This window comes from Schistocerca piceifrons, chromosome 8 (assembly GCF_021461385.2).
Source record: "Schistocerca piceifrons isolate TAMUIC-IGC-003096 chromosome 8, iqSchPice1.1, whole genome shotgun sequence".
Classification (NCBI taxonomy): domain Eukaryota; kingdom Metazoa; phylum Arthropoda; class Insecta; order Orthoptera; family Acrididae; genus Schistocerca; species Schistocerca piceifrons.
Window position 1 is genome coordinate 207681402 of NC_060145.1, and position 21084 is coordinate 207702485.

General features: G+C 41.1%; 1 protein-coding gene across 1 annotated transcript in view; it reads left to right on the forward strand.

Moving 5' to 3' along the window:
* Nucleotides 1-2826: 2826 nt before the first annotated feature.
* Nucleotides 2827-21084, forward strand: part of LOC124712213 (rhomboid-related protein 2-like) — a 94956-nt gene continuing 76698 nt past the window's right edge. The window contains exons 1-2 of the mRNA XM_047242508.1: nt 2827-2892; nt 2982-3170. Of these exons, the coding sequence (XP_047098464.1) occupies nt 2827-2892; nt 2982-3170 (255 nt within the window). The remainder of the gene's footprint in view (nt 2893-2981; nt 3171-21084) is intronic.

Consider the following 21084-nt stretch of genomic DNA (forward strand, 5'->3'; position numbering starts at 1 on the left):
CTATCAGTGTTTCAAGAACCTCTCTTCTGACTAGCTTATAGTTCATTTTTAGGCATTCACATCCATATAAACATTCTGATCGTACCACTGTGGTATAGTGTTTTAGTTTTTTTCTTGATATGCATTTCTTGTTGCAAATATTTTTTGTCAAACCATACGCTCTCTCCATTTTGATTACTCTTTCATCTACTGCAAATTTTTCTAGTCCATTATGTTGTAGGGTTTCGCCTAGATATTTGAATTTATTTAGTAGCTCTGTTTCACCTATTTCTATTTCTATGGGTATTGGTGCATTTTTTTTATGTTTGTCATGAATTTATTTTCGGTTGAAATTTTGAGAACAGTTCTATTTGCTATTTCTTTCAGAAGATTTGTTTAAATAACTGCATAATATTTTCTTAAAGTCTTGCAAAATTGCCTGCAAAAGCCAGTCCGTTTATCTTAATTCCATTTGTTTTCGTTTCTATAATTATTCGTTCAATTTTGTGATTCTTTAGCTTCAAATTCCAGATCCTTACAACTTTTTCTAGAACGCAGTTAAACAGTAAAGGCGATAAACCGTCTCCTTGTCTAACTGACCCGGGTTCGATTCCCGGCGGGGTCAGGGATTTTCTCTGCCTCGTGATGACTGGGTGTTGTGTGATGCCCTTAGGTTAGTTAGGTTTAAGTAGTTCTAAGTTCTAGGGGACTGATGACCATAGATGTTAAGTCCCATAGTGCTCAGAGCCATTTGAACCATTTTGTCTAACTGATAAACCATCCCCTTGCCGAGTACCAGTTTTTATTACAAATAGCTGAGATACTTCTCCCACAAACTTAACTTCAGACGTCGTGTTTGTAAAAGTTTCTCGAATTAGGTTTGCTTATTTTGCTTTAACAACAAATTCTGTAATGTTTTATCTATTGTTTCTCTGACTATCGAATTGCTTATTTGAAGTTGATAAATGATACTGTTATAGGTTTGCTAGTTAACGTTCTGCGGCGAATCATTGATTTTAAGTTGAAAATCTGTTCTATGCAGGATCTTCCCTGATATTCTCCCAATTGTTTGTCTACAGTTTCTACAACTCTGTCCAGGAAAACTTTTGATAATATTTTTAATGCCACTGGGAGAAGTGACAGTCCTCGGAAACTGTTGACTTTTGACGTAACGGGTGGATTAATGCTAGTTTCCACCCTTCTGGAAACTTTTCAGTTTTCAAGATGTAGCTTATATTTTTAAAAAAATTGTACCAATGGGATAATATTACAAACTGCAGTCGTTGGCGGTACTCATTCGCAATTATCTCGCAAACGGTTCGTTTGCAGATTCATGTTTTTATGGAACGCTTTCGCTTGTGTTATCACGTAATTTCTCTTGTGTCCTTTTATCGTTACCCGCTGTGATACACTTGTAGCTGATATAACTAAAAGCATATGATTTAGATGTAACGACAACTATTTTGTAGGAGATCGTTGATACGCCGCACGGTGACGATGATGCCTCTATCTACCAGCTGGAGGGTGATGTTTCCAGGCTAGTCGGCAAACACCAAGTAGCTAGGTTTGTGGAACAGAATCAAAAGTAAGGAAAGTGAGATACAGAGATGGGAATTTGTAATGTTTAATTCCAAAGGTTGAGGTAGAGAGGAGGATTTGTTACACCAAGCGCAATCAGGTAAGGGTGTCTAGACGGGAGAAAGTGAAATGAGCGTAGTTCCGTATGTTTCCCAGACGTTAGAAACCGTATTTAAATCATTAAAAAAAATTAGCGATGATGTCAGAACAAAGATTACACATTTAACAGGTCCAAAAGTGTTGGATATTTGTGTTAGATGAACGACTTTCTGGCAGACCAAGAAAATTTCTATGGTTTAGAACACGATGCGCGCGCTTCGGTCAGAGGCAGTATACTCTTGTAATAAATTAACTGCGACAGCGCTGCCTGTGAGCGCGCGACAAGTTGCTTTATTCATTTGTCAACGGCGTGGAAAGTTTGAATGGTCAGACGAAAGTGACTCACCCCGGCGTACCGATATACGCTTCACAAATCTGATAACACTTACTTCTGGTGTAAAAATATGGTTATCTCACAGGTCTGAAACGTTACTAAGAGTGCCGCTGTTCGTCGCAAAGGTGAGGCATGTTCTTCGTAGAAACCCTAAACGTACAGATAAGATAAGTTAGTGTGTGAAGACACACAGGCGCAGCTAAGTTACTAAAGACTCCCATCGTGCGAGTACGTTTTAGTGTCAGCGTGAGTAACGTCTTTCCCACGTGTTCTAGGAGCTTTATTGAAACAAAGTGATCTGTTCAACAGTGCTTACCAGTTTTACTGATTTGCATTGTAAGAGACTTCTTACACTGGTTTTAAGTAAGTTAATACATCGTGAACGGAATTTAACTTTGTCAGCTTAAAGTTATGTTATTCGTTTCTCGCCCCACTGCCAGAGGAAGATTGTGTAACAAAACGGCAATATCGTCCAGTCTGCTCGATAATTTACCGTAGTGTAAACACAAATTACGCCAAAAGTCCCTTCTGTGGTGCTATTAAATCTGGCTGTTAAACGTTAGAATAGAATTTAAATGAATGTAAGACTGTTGTCTATCTTTCTATTTCTTAGATTGAAGGTTGGGGAACAGATGCCAGTGTATGTATAATTTAGCTCATTTCACACCCCTTAAGGATCTCCTTCATTATAGGTTTCATGGGGTGTGGTATGTATGTTCGAATAAAAGAATGAATGTACGAATCTCACTATCCCATAAATCAAAGTAGGATAATATAAAGTATACAGCTCGACCTTCTGGGTCAAACAGAATCGTTTTATTTTTCAGGAAACGAATATGTCGGCTGGTGAAGGCATTGAACTGAGGCAGCATCCAGAGGAGACCGAAGTTCCACTTCATCCAGTAATACTTTTTCTATATCTGTTGCTCTACTTTCACCTTACCATTGCACAATTATATAGACATTTTTATGCAAATCATTTCACTTGCAGCACTGGCGGAGAATCTTCAACAAGTATGATTTGAATAATGATGGGCGAATATCGCTCGTAGAGCTGAAGAATATCATCAGAAGTGCATCATATGAAAGAGATATTCCTGATGTTGCTGTTAGAGAAATTCTGAGAAAAGCCGATCAGGACCAGAATGGCTACTTGGAGTGGGATGAGTTTGTGCAATTGGTATGTTTTATACTGATTAGTTTATCTAATGTGTTTAAATAACAATTCACTGCAGCCTAATCTAGAGCAGTCTGCTTAAAAAATAGAGTCATTTGACTAACTAAATACATACTGAACAAATGTACAAGTCAAAAACATATTTATCTGTTTTAAAAGAAACAAAATACATGCTTTATAGCAGAAAAATCTTAAGATAAATACACTGAACACTAGGGGCAAAGGAAGTGCATTATTAAAATTATGCACCTCAGAGGAATATAAACTTTGACACTAAGAAAAGCTGTGAGAATTAACTAACCACTAATACAGAGTAGAATGTGATACATGTGGACTCTCCCCCACCTCTCCCTCTAACCCTAACACACTCCCCCCTACTGCTCTCTTGAAATCTTGATTTTGGTGACAGACTAATCTTTACCATAACAGGTCTATGTTATGCAGGAACTTGCCAATTTGGTTGGGAACTGACAAAGCCAAAATTGTGAACAGATTGAGCTGCTAGTGAAGCACAACATCTACATTCTTTTCACAGTTCATACACTTTTTGATGTAAAAACTGAAACTATAAAGTAAATTCAGAACAATTGTGTTACACAGTTTATATAGACCTCCTGTATTATTTTGGTGCAGCCTATATTATGTATAAATATCATACGTAAAGTATGAAAAAAATGCAACATGAGGGGGAGGCACTTTGTAACTCTCATCCTACTATGTACAGGTGGTGTTGTGTTGTGCAGTATTCTACATCTACATGTATATCGTGCAAACCATTGTGAGGTTCATGGCAGTGTGTACATCCCATTGTACCAGTTGTTAGGATTTCTTTTCGTTCCATTCACATATGGAGTGCAGGAAGAATGATTGTTTGAATGCCTCTGTGTGTGCAGTTATTATTGTAGTGTTATCCTCATAATCCCTACGTGAGTATTGTATAGGGGGTCATAGTAAATTATTAGACTTGTCATTTGAACCAGGTTCTTGAAACTTTGTTAGTAAACTTTCTTGGGATAGTTATTTTGGTGCAGCCTATATTATGTATAAACATCGTACTTAAAGTATGAAAAAATGCAACATGAGGGGGAGGCACTTTGTAACTCTCATCCTACTATGTACAGGTGGTGTTGTGTTGTGCAGTATTCTACATCTACATGTATATTGTGCAAACCATTGTGAGGTTCATGGCAGTGTGTACATCCCATTGTGCCAGTTGTTAGGGTTTCTTTTCGTTCCATTCACATATGGAGTGCAGGAAGAATGATTGTTTGAATGCCTCTGTGTGCAGTTATTATTGTAGTGTTATCCTCATAATCCCTACGTGAGTATTGTGTAGGGGATCATAGTAAATTACTAGACTTGTCATTTAAACCTGGTTCTTGAAACTTTGTTAGTAAACTTTCTTGGGATAGTTTACATCTGTCTTTAAGAATCTTTCAGTTCAGTTCCTTCACTACCTCTGGGCCACTCTCACACAAATCAAACAAACCCATGACCATTCCTGCTGCCCTATACATTCAATATTCCTTTTAGTCCTATTTGGTATGGTTCTCACACACTTGAGCAATATTCTACAACAAGTTGCACGAGTGATTTGTAAGCAGTCTTCTTTGTACATAGATTGCACTTCCCCAGTATTCTACCAATAAACTGAAGTCTACCACCTGCTTTACTCATGACTGAGCCTCTGTGATCATTTCATTTCATATCCCTACAAAGTGTTACATCCAGTTATTTATACATGTTCTCCTATTCCAAACAATGACTTACTGATATTATAATCATAGGATATTAGGTTTTTTTGATTTTGTGAAGTGCGTAATTTTACATTTCTGAACATTTAAAACAAGTTGCCAAGCTTTGCACCACTTTGAAATCTTATCAAGACCTGACTAAATAATCACGCAGCTTCTTTCAGACAACACTTTATTGTAGATAACTGCATCATCTGCAAAAAGTCTGATATTACCATTAATATTGTCCACAAAGTCATTAATATACAAAATGAACAGCAAGGGTTCCAACACACTTCCCTCGGGCATATCTGAAGTTACCTCTACATCTGACAATGACTCTCCATCCAAGATAACATGCTGTGTCCTTCCCGCCAACAAGTCCTCAAACCAGTCATAAATTTCACTTGAAAACCCATGTGAATGTACTTTCAACAATAAGCGTAGGTGTGGTACTGACTCAAGAAACACTGCATCTACCTGACTGCCTTGATCCAAAGCTTTCACTATGCCATGTGGGAAAAGTAAGAATTGGGTTTCACATGATCGATGTGTTCAGAATCCACACTGGTTGGCACTGAGGACATCATTCTGTTCAAGACACGTCACAGATCAATGTCAAAGATATTTGTAGTTTTGTGGATCACTTCTACTACTCTTCTTGTAGACAAGTGTGACTTGTGCTTTTTTCCAATATTATAGTTTATAAATTATAGATAAAGGAGGGGCTAACTCAGCCACAAATTCAGTATATAATCTGATAGGCATTTCATTGGACCCTGGATTTTTGTTCAGTTTTAATGATTTCAGCTGTTTCTCAACAACACTAATACTAATACTTATTTCATTCATCTTTTCAGTGGTATGAAGATTAAGTTGCGGCAATTCTCAAGGGTTTTCCTTTATAAAGGAACATTTGAAAGTGGAGTTGAGCATTTCAGCTTTTGCTTTGTTACCCTCAATTTCTGTTCCTGTCTTACTCATGAGCGACTGGTCACTAACTTTGGTGCCACTAACACACTTTATGCGTGACCAAAATTTCTTTGGGTTCTGTGAAATGTCATTTGACAGTATTCTGCTGTGGTAACCTACCCACCAGGGTAGCCGAGAGCGCTAACACGCTGTTTCCTGGACTCGGGTAGGCACGCCAGCCCTGGATCATATCCGCTTGGCAGATTACCGACGAGGGCCGGTGTGCCGGCCAGCCTGGATGTGGTTTTTAGGCAGTTTTCCACATCCCACTAGGTGAATACCAGGCTGGTCCCCACGTCCCGCTTCTGTTACATGACTTGCAGACATTTGAAACACATTCACACTCTTTCATGATTTACACTAGATGGAGACAGCTGGGGTACACTAATTCCATCCTGGGGAGTATGGGGTGGTGGTAGGAAGGGCATCCGGCTACTCCTTAAAATTAACGATGCCAGGTCCATACTTAGCCCTGCCGACCCTATGAATGATGTGGGGCTAAGGCAGTAGCAAAAGAAGAAGAATTCTGCTATGGTAGTCACTGAAGGCTTCATGCATTGCTCTATTGACAGCCAGACACATTTCATTCAGTATCTCTCTATTTATATCCCTTTGCTTTGTTTTACACCTATTAGCAGTAATCTCTGTTTCTTTAGACGTTTCCTTACATGCTCCCATTATGACTGTTCTACTAGGTACATATTTACACAGTGTATAGTCAACTATTCTTTTAAACTTGAGTCATTGTTCTTCTACAAGCTCATGCACTGTGCTGAAAGTTTCAAGTTTCTCATTAAGATATCACATAACTGATTTTCTATCTGTTTTATTGACCATATATATCTGCTTGTTTTAGTTGTTCTTTGTACTTTGGTAATCATTGTTGCCACAACTATGTCATGGTCACTGATACCAATTTCGACATTGACAGCTTCAAAGAGGTCAGCCTATTTGTTACCGTTAGATCCAATGTATTTCCATCATGTGTGGGGTCTGTAACTATCTGTTGTAGGTAGTTTTCAGAGACTATATTTAGTAATTTTTCACAGGATGTCTTATCATACCCAGCACTAACAGAATTGTAATTAAAGTCTTCACTCATGATTACAGTATGATTGTGGAACTTATATACAAGTGAACTGAGGTTTTTCAAAAGTTTTCAGTTACATCAAGAGATGAGTCTGGAGGGTGATAGAAGGATCCAGTTATCATTTTATACTCACTCCTGATACTGAGTCTTGCCCACACAGTCTCACATGCAGCTTCAATTTCTATCTCAGAAAATTTGAGTTTCTTGTCTACTGCAACAAATACACCACCTCCATTTCCCATTTGTTTATTTTTTCGATATACACTCAGATTTTCCCCCAAAATCTCACTCCTGTCAACTTCAGGTTTTAACCAGCTTTCTGTACCTAGTTTATGTGAGCTTCACTGTTTTTCATGAGCACTTCAAACTATGGCACTTTTTTTGCTAATGCTGCAGCAGTTTACCATTATGATTTTAACACTCTCACATGTGGGAGGTATTTCTTTGAATCTTACACTGATACTTCTGGGTTTCCTATAGCTATAATTATCTGGATTGGATAGAGAGTTGCCTAATCCAAAAACCCCTTGTGTGCACACCATACAGAGTCAGCTACCTGAGTAGCAGCCTCTGATGTGTAGTGCATGCCTGACCTGTTTAGTGTACGTCATCTTATTTTTATGTCAGAACATGCATAACATGTTCACATTTAATTGATCACTACTAGTTACTTAATCCCAAGTGCATAGTTGTCTAATGAACACAGAAAGTTTGTAAAATTGTCTCTTTCCATGTCATGTGGTCTGTTTACATTATGGATCTGTGGAACAAGAAATAAATAAATCTGTCAGTAAGAAAGAGGCTATAGAGTAGGAGACGATCAAGGGTTACACAATAAGTAAAAAGGCACATTAATAGGGAAAAGAGCTGTTATAAACCTCATATGTGATTTTCCAGGGATTTCTGGTATCACATTCTGTCTGTACCTGCCTCTGTAGTTGTTGTTGTTACAGTGCACTTGTGCAATTCGAATCTTGGTGATGGACAATTTTTTCTGTTAGTATTTGGCTGGCAAGGGGAGGGGAGGTGCTTGTGCAAAGTTCCTGATTATCAGTCTTTGTGCCAGTGTCCTGGATTAAATCAGATACCATCATTGCCTGATGTATTGTTGTTTTTGAGGTTTTTAATTGCTTCTGCTACTTCTGCCCTGGTGGGTGCATTGTCTAGATTATCCTGACTTTTCTCCCTGGTGCATTAGTGTGTCCACTTTATTGTTGGTGCTTCTGCATTCAGCAAATCCCTAAAATTCCTAGCCATTTCCTTACACAACTCTTTCTTGCCAATTTTTATTGTGCCATCTTGTTCTGTTATGAATGGTTCTTTTGCCTCAAAGCTTTTAATTCTGCTCTTCATTTCTCTGAAAAAGACTCGCGATTTATGTTTATTTTATTAACTTTAATAACCTCATAAATGTTTCCCTCCCAGTTTTCACATCTCAGCTGATATCCTGTCTTCACCTGTTGCTCTGTTATTATTTTTCAGCGCCCATCATGTTCAATTTGATGCAGCGACTGTGGTTCTGAAGGTGGTTTATCCTTTTGAGATTTTCTGAAAATTAGTTGTCATGTTGGTTACTCATGGTTTAAAAGATTCTTGAAGTACTTTGCTAGTGACTGGCAGTTCTCTTCATCCTTGGTAATCAGTTAGCCTGTAGAATCTTTGAAGACAAGGCTCACCTGTGTGTACCCAATTATTTCTTCTTTGGAAACTTTGTAGAATTCCCTAACTTTGTTCTGTCTGAAGTTTATATCTGTTTCCTATTTTTATGTCTGTTGTATGATCTCAGTCAATGTGTTCCAGCCTCTCTCCTTTTTGCAGGAGTCCCATTTTTTCCAAGCTGTTAGTCTGCACACTATCACTTCTTCCCATGTCTTGTTCCACTTTCAATATTTCCTTTTTCTTGATGTTTGTTCTAACTCTTTGAGAAATCTTAGTCAGATTAATTTTCACCAAACAATCTCTTATGAAATAAGGAAAATTATGAAATCTTTGAAAAATAAATGTTCTGGTGGAGTGGATGACATCTCTAACAAGAGACTGAAACAACGTGGAGCAGTTACAGCTGACGTTCTGAGTCACATATGTAATGTGTCACTAATTCAAGGTATTTTCACAGACAGGTTAAAATATGCCATTGTTAAGCCACTCTACAAAAAAGGGGACACCACAGGTGTCACTAATTACTGGCCAGTATCCTTGCTTACAGCATTTTCAAAAATCGTTGAGAAAGTAATGTACTCGAGAGTGGTTAACCATCTCAGCATAATGAGATACTTAACAAGTTACAATTCGGATTTCAAAAATACAGTTCTGCTAAGACAGCAATATACAATTTCACTGCTCACATAATAGAGTCTTTAAATAATAAAATGTTACAAATAGGATTTTTTTGCGACATATCCAAAGCATGACATTATGTTACAGAAATTACAATTCTGCAGTATAAATGGAATAGCACATGAGTGGTTTAAGTTAAATCTACAGAACAGGAAGCAAAAAGTTTCTTTATATGGTTTAAGTGATTTAAAGAAGTTTACCACTTCATCTAACTGATGTGAAATCACATTAGATATTCCACAGAGTCAGATCATGGGTCCCCTTCTGTTCTTGATATGTGTGAATGACCTCCCTTCTTATCTGGAACAAGAAGCTAAACTGACACTTTTTTCTGATGATACAAGCATTATTATTAAACCAGTAAAAGAAACTCCAATAGAAAATGATACAAATAATGTCTTTGGAAAAGTTATTAATTGATTTTCTGCAAATAGGCTTGCTCTGAACTTTGAAAAAAACACAGTACATCCAATTTTCTGCTGGAAGGAGTACAGTTCCTTCAATAAATATAACACATCAACAGAAGTTAGTAGCCAGAGTAGAACATACTACATTTTTGGGTGTACATATAAATGAGAATCTTAATTGGAAAATTCTTATTTTGCATCTCCTACAGTGACCAGGTTCAGCAACTTTTGCAATCTGAATAATTGCCAATTTTGAGGATATAGAAATTAGCAAGCTAACATACTTCTCATACTTTTACTTTCTGATGTCATACAGAATAATATTTTGGAGTAACTCGACACTAAGGCAAAAAGTATTCACTGCTCAAAAGAAAGTGATTAGAATAATGTGTGGGGCTCATGGTCACACATATTGTAAGCCTCTGTCTAAAAGGTTGGAAATTCTTACAACAGCCTCACAGTACATTTACTCAGTAATGAACTTTATTTTTAACAACATGGACCAGTTTAAAAACACCAGTGATATTCATGATTATAGTACCAGAAGAAAGACTTACACTATCCTCTACTTAACCTATCCTTGGTACAGAAAAGGGTAAAATATGCTGCTCTAAAACGTTTTGATAAATTACCAGATGAAATAAAATGTCTGACAGACTGCAGTAATAGTTTCAAAAATAAACTGAAATCATATCTCCTTGACAACTCCTTCTATATTGCAGATGAATTCTTCAATAGGAATAAATAAATCTATAGGTCTAATATATGCATTTTGTGCCATTTAAGGAACTGGGGTAGGTAATAAAAATTTTAAGCTTAAAAAAAAGAAAAAAAACTTGATTCGTATGTGCATTTCTTATGCACTTGACACGTTCCACATCATAATGGTTGCCATGAGATTGATCAACAGAACACATAACTAATTAACTAACTTTTACCACTTCTGTACTTGCTCCTTTGATCTCATCCCAGTTTCCCCATCTTCTTTGTGTGAAGCTTTTTAAATAATTTGTTCCTGTTGTCAGGCAAATTTTGTGTCAATTGTATGGACATTTTTATTTTGGGGTTTGGACTTTTAGGTTGAAATTTGGCTCTGGCATCTGTTAAACTTTGGTCCAAGTCTATGTCTGGTCCTCTTCTGACTAAATATTCATGATTTATCTACGCTTTTGTTTGGGTGTTGCCACAAGATCCAACTGAAGCCTACCTGAATGTTTATGAGGAGAAGACCAGGTCTTCTTTCTCCTTGTTATTTTTTTGAAAAAGGTTGAAATTATTTTTAAGTCAAATTGTCTGCAGAAGTTGATGACCCTTCCTCCTCTTTTATTTGTGCATTTGTGGGCAGCAAAACTTCCTGCTGTTTCAATTGATTGAATTTTTTGAGTTTTTTTCTGTTATCATTGTTGGTAGGTGCAGTGCACTTTTATGATGGTACAGCCATTGTTTGCTGATCTAAAAGGGAGAAGTGATATTCATTGAGATGGAGATGTAAAATATGTCATTAATGTTGAATGTGTGTTTGACCATGAAAGTTGTTCCAAGTATATTTATTCTTTATGACTGATTTCCATTTACAAGTTTGGTAGCTATCTGACACGAATATATTCTTATCTCCATTCTGGTTTCGTGAAGTGCTAGTATTAGTATGTTGTATCTGTTTAACATGTCTGTCAGTTGTTTAAGTTTCCTAATCTTTAGTAGGGTGTTGATGTTCATATGCCTACCAGATGTTTTTTCTTGGGCCTTATGTGAGAAATTGTAGGAATCTCAGATTCTTCTTACCTCCTAGAGTCTTTTCCGTTCATTGTTTATCTTCATGTCTTACTTGAAAGTAGATTAGAAGGGATCTCAGTTGCTTCTTGGGATGTTACATCTGTGATTTCATTGCCAGATGGGTTTTAACTGGCAGCCCTTTATGGGAACAGACACTTTTTGTAGCCACTCTCTTTGGTAACATATACTACTGACTTCTGCAGCCACCATACTGATCATATAGCCAGTTGTTGCAGGTCAGACACAATGTGGATATTTGGGTTGCTTCTTCTACTAGATCTGCCATACTGAGGTGCAGCCTCTCCATCTTTACAATGAGGAGAAATTGACTCATCCCCTTTCTTTGCCATTGACATGGATACCTTCATCTGCCACAGAAGCTTTTGATCTTCTTCACTTCCTCTCCCATGTTGCTGACTAATTAACGTCCTGTCACCCATTACCAAGCAACAGGTTATTAGGAATAGACTGTCCCACATCTGACATCTGGATCGTTGATGAGTACTGAGCCACCTGCCACATCGAGGCTTAGTTCACGTAGGGCGGAGGGGGGGGGGGGGGGAGGGGGGGGGATGCAGAAATAACTTGCAAAACATAATTTTTATGGTGAAATTGTGTATTTCATTCTACTTTAGGCATTGTTCACTTGCACACATCATATGTGAACATATTTCAGTCATCATTATTTTACATCCATTGCACATATTAATTCCTTTTCCCTGAATTGCTATTTGAAGCCGACCGCGGTGGCCACGCGGTTCTAGGCGCTGCAGTCCGGAACCGCGGGACCGCTACGGTCGCAGGTTCGAATCCTGCCTCGGGCATGGATGTGTGTGATGTCCTTAGGTTAGTTAGGTTTAAGTAGTTCTAAGTTCTAGGGGACTGATGACCTCAGATGTTAAGTCCCATAGTGCTCAGAGCCATTTGAACCATTTTTTTGCTATTTGAAAATTGTTTGTGTAAATATGTGCATGTTTTCTGCCCTGAAGGCAGCTTTTGCCAAAGCTCAAATGTGTTAATGTGTCAGTGTGACATTATTTATATTTATATAGATGTATGACAGATAAATAAACTTAATAAAAATAAATCTAAAGTAAAATAAAAAGCTTTCTAGAGAATGAAGCAAGTAAATGTGAAATAATATATATAATAGAGGGAAACATTCCACGTGGGAAAAATATATCTAAAAAGAAAGATGATGAAACTTACCAAACAAAAGCACTGGCAGGTCGATAGACACACAAACAAACACAAACATACACACAAAATTCTAGCTTTCGCAACCAATGGTTGCCTCGTCAGGAAAGAGGGAAGGAGAAGGAAAGACAAAAGGATATGGGTTTTAAGGGAGAGGGTAAGGAGTCATTCCAATCCCGGGAGCGGAAAGACTTACCTTAGGGGGAAAAAAGGACAGGTATACACTCGCACACACACACATATCCATCCACACATACACAGACACAAGCAGACATTTGTAAAGGCAAAGAGTTTGGGCAGAGATGTCAGTCGGGGCAGATGTACAGAGGCAAAGATGAAGTTGAAAGACAGGTGAGGTATGAGCGGCGGCAAATTGAAATTAGAAATTAGCGGAGATTGAGGCCTGGCGGATAGCGAGAAGAAAGGATATGCTGAAGGGCAAGTTCCCATCTCCGGAGTTCTGACAGGTTGGTGTTAGTGGGAAGTATCCAGATAACCCGGACGGTGTAACACTGTGCCAAGATGTGCTGGCCGTGCACCAAGGCATGTTTAGCCACAGGGTGATCCTCATTACCAACAAACACTGTCTGCCTGTGTCCATTCATGCGAATGGACAGTTTGTTGCTGGTCATTCCCACATAGAACGCTTCACAGTGTAGGCAGGTCAGTTGGTAAATCACGTGGGTGCTTTCACACGTGGCTCTGCCTTTGATCGTGTACACCTTCCGGGTTACAGGACTGGAATAGGTGGTGGTGGGAGGGTGCATGGGACAGGTTTTACACCGGGGGCGGTTACAGGGGTAGGAGCCAGAGGGTAGGGAAGGTGGTTTGGGGATTTCATAGGGATGAACTAAGAGGTTGCGAAGGTTAGGTGGACGGCGGAAAGACACTCTTGGTGGAGTGGGGAGGATTTCATGAAGGATGGATCTCATTTCAGGGCAGGATTTGAGGAAGTCGTATCCCTGCTGGAGAGCCACATTCAGAATCTGATCCAGTCCCGGAAAGTATCCCGTCACAAGTGGGGCACTTTTGGGGTTCTTCTGTGGAAGGTTCCGGGTTTGAGGAGATGAGGATGTGGCTCTGGTTATTTGCTTCTGTACCAGGTCGGGAGGGTAGTTACGGGATGCAAAAGCTGTTTTCAGGTTGTTGGTGTAATGGTTCAAGGATTCCGGACTGGAGCAGATTCGTTTGCCACGAAGACCAAGGCTGTAGGGAAGGGACCGTTTGATGTGGAATGGGTGGCAGCTGTCATAATGGAGGTACTGTTGCTTGTTGGTGGGTTTAATGTGGACGGACGTGTGAAGCTGGCCATTGGACAGGTGGAGGTCAACGTCAAGGAAAGTGGCATGGGATTTGGAGTAGGACCAGGTGAATCTGATGGAACCAAAGGAGTTAAGGTTGGAGAGGAAATTCTGGAGTTCTTCTTCACTGTGAGTCCAGATCACGAAAATGTCATCAATAAATCTGTACCAAACTTCGGGTTGGCAGGCCTGGGTAACCAGGAAGGCTTCCTCTAAGCGACCCATGAATAGGTTGGCATACGAGGGGGCCATCCTGGTACCCATGGCTGTTCCCTTTAATTGTTGGTATGTCTGGCCTTCAAAAGTGAAGAAGTTGTGGGTCAGGATGAAGCTGGCTAAGGTAATGAGGAAAGAGGTTTTAGGTAGGGCGGCAGGTGATCGGCGTGAAAGGAAGTGCTCCATCGCAGCGAGGCCCTGGACATGCGGAATATTTGTGTATAAGGAAGTGGCATCAATGGTTACAAGGATGGTTTCCGGGGGTAACAGACTGGGTAGGGATTCCAGGCGTTTGAGAAAGTGGTTGGTGTCTTTGATGAAGGATGGGAGACTGCATGTAATGGGTTGAAGGTGTTGATCTACGTAGGCAGAGATGCGTTCGGTGGGGGCTTGGTAACCAGCTACAATGGGACGGCCGGGATGATTGGGTTTGTGAATTTTGGGAAGAAGGTAGAAGGTAGGGGTGCGGGGTGTTGGTGGGGTCAGGAGGTTGATGGAATCGGGTGAAAGGTTTTGTAGGGGGCCTAAGGTTCTGAGGATTCCTTGAAGCTCCGCCTGGACATCAGGAATGGGATTGCCTTGGCAAACTTTGTAAGTAGTGTTGTCTGAAAGCTGACGCAGTCCCTCAGCCACATACTCCCGACGATCAAGTACCACAGTTGTGGAACCCTTGTCCGCCGGAAGAATGACGATGGATCGGTCAGCCTTCAGATCACGGATAGCCTGGGCTTCAGCAGTGGTGATGTTGGGAGTAGGATTAAGGTTTTTTAAGAAGGATTGAGAGGCAAGGCTGGAAGTCAGAAATTCCTGGAAGGTTAGGAGAGGGTGATTTTGAGGAAGAGGAGGTGGGTCCCGCTGTGATGGAGGACGGAACTGTTCCAGGCATGGTTCAATTTGGATAGTGTCTTGGGGAATTGGATCATTAGGAGTAGGATTAGGATCATTTTTCTTCGTGGCAAAGTGATATTTCCAGCAGAGAGTACGGGTGTAGGACAGTAAATCTTTGACGAGGGCTGTTTGGTTAAATCTGGGAGTGGGGCTGAAGGTGAGGCCTTTGGATAGGACAGAGGTTTCGGATTGGGAGAGAGGTTTGGAGGAAAGGTTAACTACTGAATTGGGGTGTTGTGGTTCCAGATTGCGTTGATTGGAATTTTGAGGTTTTGGAGGGAGTGGAGCTGGAAGTGGGAGATTGAGTAGATGGGAGAGACTGGGTTTGTGTGCAATGAGAGGAGGTTGAGGTTTGCTGGAAAGGTTGTGAAGGGTGAGTGAGTTGCCTTTCCGGAGGTGGGAAACCAGGAGATTGGATAGTTTTTTAAGGTGGAGGGTGGCATGCTGTTCTAATTTGCGGTTGGCCTGTAGGAGGATGCTCTGAACAACAGGTGTGGATGTGGGAGAGGAAAGATTGAGGATTTTTATAAAGGATAGGAGTTGATGGGCGTGTTGATTGGCTGAGTGGATGTGTAGGTGAAGGATTAGGTGGGTGAGGGCAATGGATTGTTTGGTTTGGAACTGGTGTAGGGACTGATGGAAAGAAGGGTTGCAGCCAGAGATGGGAACTTTAAGTGTGGGGCCTTTGGGGGTGATGCCAAATGTCAGACAAGCCTGAGAAAATAAAATATGGGAGTGTAATCTGGCTAGGGCGAAGGCATGTTTGCGGAGGGAATGTAAATAAAACTTGATGGGGTCGTTGTGAAGGTGTTGTGAGGGTGACATGGTACTAGAAGGTGGAAAGTGGAACACGAGGCTGAAATGAAAATGAAAATAAATATGAAAAAATATATGGGGAGAGATAAAGGTAAAATTAGAAAGCAAATGGAGATCTGGTGTGAAAAAAGGCGAAAAAGGGTTGGTTAGGGCTGGGCTATGTTGATCCTGTGGTGAACTTGTGTAGGTAGATAATGATGTGCATAAAGGTTAGGTGGTTGTGTTGCCGCCAAAACACGTTAAAGGGTGGAGAAATTCGGGAAAATTTCGAAAAAACTACGTGAGGATGTATTAAAAGGAGTGGTTTGGTGGTGGCAGATTATGGAAATGAAGCTAACAATTGTTTGATGAAGAAATAATGACGTTAAAACCTGTGGGAAGCGGCTAAAAATGATCGGTGATGTGAGAAAAACGGAAATGGAAATAAAGCAAAAGTTATTAAAACTGCCGAAAGGGTTGCTAAAAGGAACTGTTTGTGGACTGGAAACGGTGGATTTTATAGCAGCAAAGCGGGAAAAATTTTTTTTTTTTTTTTTTTTTTTTTTTTTTTTGTTATGGTTTCGAAGTGATTTACGTATTATTACGTATTATTGAGTGTATATCGACGGGATAAAATTGTATACTGGATTACGGTAAAAAAGGGAGAAGGTGAATAGAAAGTGAAACTGCTGGCAAAAACAGAAGGAGGAAATAAGACGACAGAAAAGACTTCGAAATGTAACAGTGACAATAACAATAACGATAACAATAACAAACGTGATTGTTGGCTTCAAATTAATGATATGAATATAATAGAGGGAAACATTCCACGTGGGAAAAATATATCTAAAAAGAAAGATGATGAAACTTACCAAACAAAAGCGCTGGCAGGTCGATAGACACACAAACAAACACAAACATACACACAAAATTCTAGCTTTCGCAACCAATGGTTGCCTCGTCAGGAAAGAGGGAAGGAGAAGGAAAGACAAAAGGATATGGGTTTTAAGGGAGAGGGTAAGGAGTCATTCCAATCCCGGGAGCGGAAAGACTTACCTTAGGGGGAAAAAAGGACAGGTATACACTCGCACACACACACATATCTACCCCCACATACACAGACACAAGCAGACATTTGTAAAGGCAAAGAGTTTGGGCAGAGATGTCAGTCGGGGCAGATGTACAGAGGCAAAGATGAAGTTGAAAGACAGGTGAGGTATGAGCGGCGGCAAATTGAAATTAGAAATTAGCGGAGATTGAGGCCTGGCGGATAGCGAGAAGAAAGGATATGCTGAAGGGCAAGTTCCCATCTCCGGAGTTCTGACAGGTTGGTGTTAGTGGGAAGTATCCAGATAACCCGGACGGTGTAACACTGTGCCAAGATGTGCTGGCCGTGCACCAAGGCATGTTTAGCCACAGGGTGATCCTCATTACCAACAAACACTGTCTGCCTGTGTCCATTCATGCGAATGGACAGTTTGTTGCTGGTCATTCCCACATAGAACGCTTCACAGTGTAGGCAGGTCAGTTGGTAAATCACGTGGGTGCTTTCACACGTGGCTCTGCCTTTGATCGTGTACACCTTCCGGGTTACAGGACTGGAATAGGTGGTGGTGGGAGGGTGCATGGGACAGGTTTTACACCGGGGGCGGTTACAGGGGTAGGAGCCAGAGGGTAGGGAAGGTGGTTTGGGGATTTCATAGGGATGAACTAAGAGGTTGCGAAGGTTAGGTGGACGGCGGAAAGACACTCTTGGTGGAGTGGGGAGGATTTCATGAAGGATGGATCTCATTTCAGGGCAGGATTTGAGGAAGTCGTATCCCTGCTGGAGAGCCACATTCAGAATCTGATCCAGTCCCGGAAAGTATCCCGTCACAAGTGGGGCACTTTTGGGGTTCTTCTGTGGAAGGTTCCGGGTTTGAGGAGATGAGGATGTGGCTCTGGTTATTTGCTTCTGTACCAGGTCGGGAGGGTAGTCACGGGATGCAAAAGCTGTTTTCAGGTTGTTGGTGTAATGGTTCAAGGATTCCGGACTGGAGCAGATTCGTTTGCCACGAAGACCAAGGCTGTAGGGAAGGGACCGTTTGATGTGGAATGGGTGGCAGCTGTCATAATGGAGGTACTGTTGCTTGTTGGTGGGTTTAATGTGGACGGACGTGTGAAGCTGGCCATTGGACAGGTGGAGGTCAACGTCAAGGAAAGTGGCATGGGATTTGGAGTAGGACCAGGTGAATCTGATGGAACCAAAGGAGTTAAGGTTGGAGAGGAAATTCTGGAGTTCTTCTTCACTGTGAGTCCAGATCACGAAAATGTCATCAATAAATCTGTACCAAACTTCGGGTTGGCAGGCCTGGGTAACCAGGAAGGCTTCCTCTAAGCGACCCATGAATAGGTTGGCATACGAGGGGGCCATCCTGGTACCCATGGCTGTTCCCTTTAATTGTTGGTATGTCTGGCCTTCAAAAGTGAAGAAGTTGTGGGTCAGGATGAAGCTGGCTAAGGTAATGAGGAAAGAGGTTTTAGGTAGGGCGGCAGGTGATCGGCGTGAAAGGAAGTGCTCCATCGCAGCGAGGCCCTGGACATGCGGAATATTTGTGTATAAGGAAGTGGCATCAATGGTTACAAGGATGGTTTCCGGGGGTAACAGACTGGGTAGGGATTCCAGGCGTTTGAGAAAGTGGTTGGTGTCTTTGATGAAGGATGGGAGACTGCATGTAATGGGTTGAAGGTGTTGATCTACGTAGGCAGAGATGCGTTCGGTGGGGGCTTGGTAACCAGCTACAATGGGACGGCCGGGATGATTGGGTTTGTGAATTTTGGGAAGAAGGTAGAAGGTAGGGGTGCGGGGTGTTGGTGGGGTCAGGAGGTTGATGGAATCGGGTGAAAGGTTTTGTAGGGGGCCTAAGGTTCTGAGGATTCCTTGAAGCTCCGCCTGGACATCAGGAATGGGATTGCCTTGGCAAACTTTGTAAGTAGTGTTGTCTGAAAGCTGACGCAGTCCCTCAGCCACATACTCCCGACGATCAAGTACCACAGTTGTGGAACCCTTGTCCGCCGGAAGAATGACGATGGATCGGTCAGCCTTCAGATCACGGATAGCCTGGGCTTCAGCAGTGGTGATGTTGGGAGTAGGATTAAGGTTTTTTAAGAAGGATTGAGAGGCAAGGCTGGAAGTCAGAAATTCCTGGAAGGTTAGGAGAGGGTGATTTTGAGGAAGAGGAGGTGGGTCCCGCTGTGATGGAGGACGGAACTGTTCCAGGCATGGTTCAATTTGGATAGTGTCTTGGGGAATTGGATCATTAGGAGTAGGATTAGGATCATTTTTCTTCGTGGCAAAGTGATATTTCCAGCAGAGAGTACGGGTGTAGGACAGTAAATCTTTGACGAGGGCTGTTTGGTTAAATCTGGGAGTGGGGCTGAAGGTGAGGCCTTTGGATAGGACAGAGGTTTCGGATTGGGAGAGAGGTTTGGAGGAAAGGTTAACTACTGAATTGGGGTGTTGTGGTTCCAGATTGCGTTGATTGGAATTTTGAGGTTTTGGAGGGAGTGGAGCTGGAAGTGGGAGATTGAGTAGATGGGAGAGACTGGGTTTGTGTGCAATGAGAGGAGGTTGAGGTTTGCTGGAAAGGTTGTGAAGGGTGAGTGAGTTGCCTTTCCGGAGGTGGGAAACCAGGAGATTGGATAGTTTTTTAAGGTGGAGGGTGGCATGCTGTTCTAATTTGCGGTTGGCCTGTAGGAGGATGCTCTGAACAACAGGTGTGGATGTGGGAGAGGAAAGATTGAGGATTTTTATAAAGGATAGGAGTTGATGGGCGTGTTGATTGGCTGAGTGGATGTGTAGGTGAAGGATTAGGTGGGTGAGGGCAATGGATTGTTTGGTTTGGAACTGGTGTAGGGACTGATGGAAAGAAGGGTTGCAGCCAGAGATGGGAACTTTAAGTGTGAGGCCTTTGGGGGTGATGCCAAATGTCAGACAAGCCTGAGAAAATAAAATATGGGAGTGTAATCTGGCTAGGGCGAAGGCATGTTTGCGGAGGGAATGTAAATAAAACTTGATGGGGTCGTTGTGAAGGTGTTGTGAGGGTGACATGGTACTAGAAGGTGGAAAGTGGAACACGAGGCTGAAATGAAAATGAAAATAAATATGAAAAAATATATGGGGAGAGATAAAGGTAAAATTAGAAAGCAAATGGAGATCTGGTGTGAAAAAAGGCGAAAAAGGGTTGGTTAGGGCTGGGCTATGTTGATCCTGTGGTGAACTTGTGTAGGTAGATAATGATGTGCATAAAGGTTAGGTGGTTGTGTTGCCGCCAAAACACGTTAAAGGGTGGAGAAATTCGGGAAAATTTCGAAAAAACTACGTGAGGATGTATTAAAAGGAGTGGTTTGGTGGTGGCAGATTATGGAAATGAAGCTAACAATTGTTTGATGAAGAAATAATGACGTTAAAACCTGTGGGAAGCGGCTAAAAATGATCGGTGATGTGAGAAAAACGGAAATGGAAATAAAGCAAAAGTTATTAAAACTGCCGAAAGGGTTGCTAAAAGGAACTGTTTGTGGACTGGAAACGGTGGATTTTATAGCAGCAAAGCGGGAAAAATTTTTTTTTTTTTTTTTTTTTTTTTTTTTTTTTTTTTTTTTTGTTATGGTTTCGAAGTGATTTACGTATTATTACGTATTATTGAGTGTATATCGACGGGATAAAATTGTATACTGGATTACGGTAAAAAAGGGAGAAGGTGAATAGAAAGTGAAACTGCTGGCAAAAACAGAAGGAGGAAATAAGACGACAGAAAAGACTTCGAAATGTAACAGTGACAATAACAATAACGATAACAATAACAAACGTGATTGTTGGCTTCAAATTAATGATATGAATATAATAGAGGGAAACATTCCACGTGGGAAAAATATATCTAAAAAGAAAGATGATGAAACTTACCAAACAAAAGCGCTGGCAGGTCGATAGACACACAAACAAACACAAACATACACACAAAATTCTAGCTTTCGCAACCAATGGTTGCCTCGTCAGGAAAGAGGGAAGGAGAAGGAAAGACAAAAGGATATGGGTTTTAAGGGAGAGGGTAAGGAGTCATTCCAATCCCGGGAGCGGAAAGACTTACCTTAGGGGGAAAAAAGGACAGGTATACACTCGCACACACACACATATCTACCCACACATACACAGACACAAGCAGACATTTG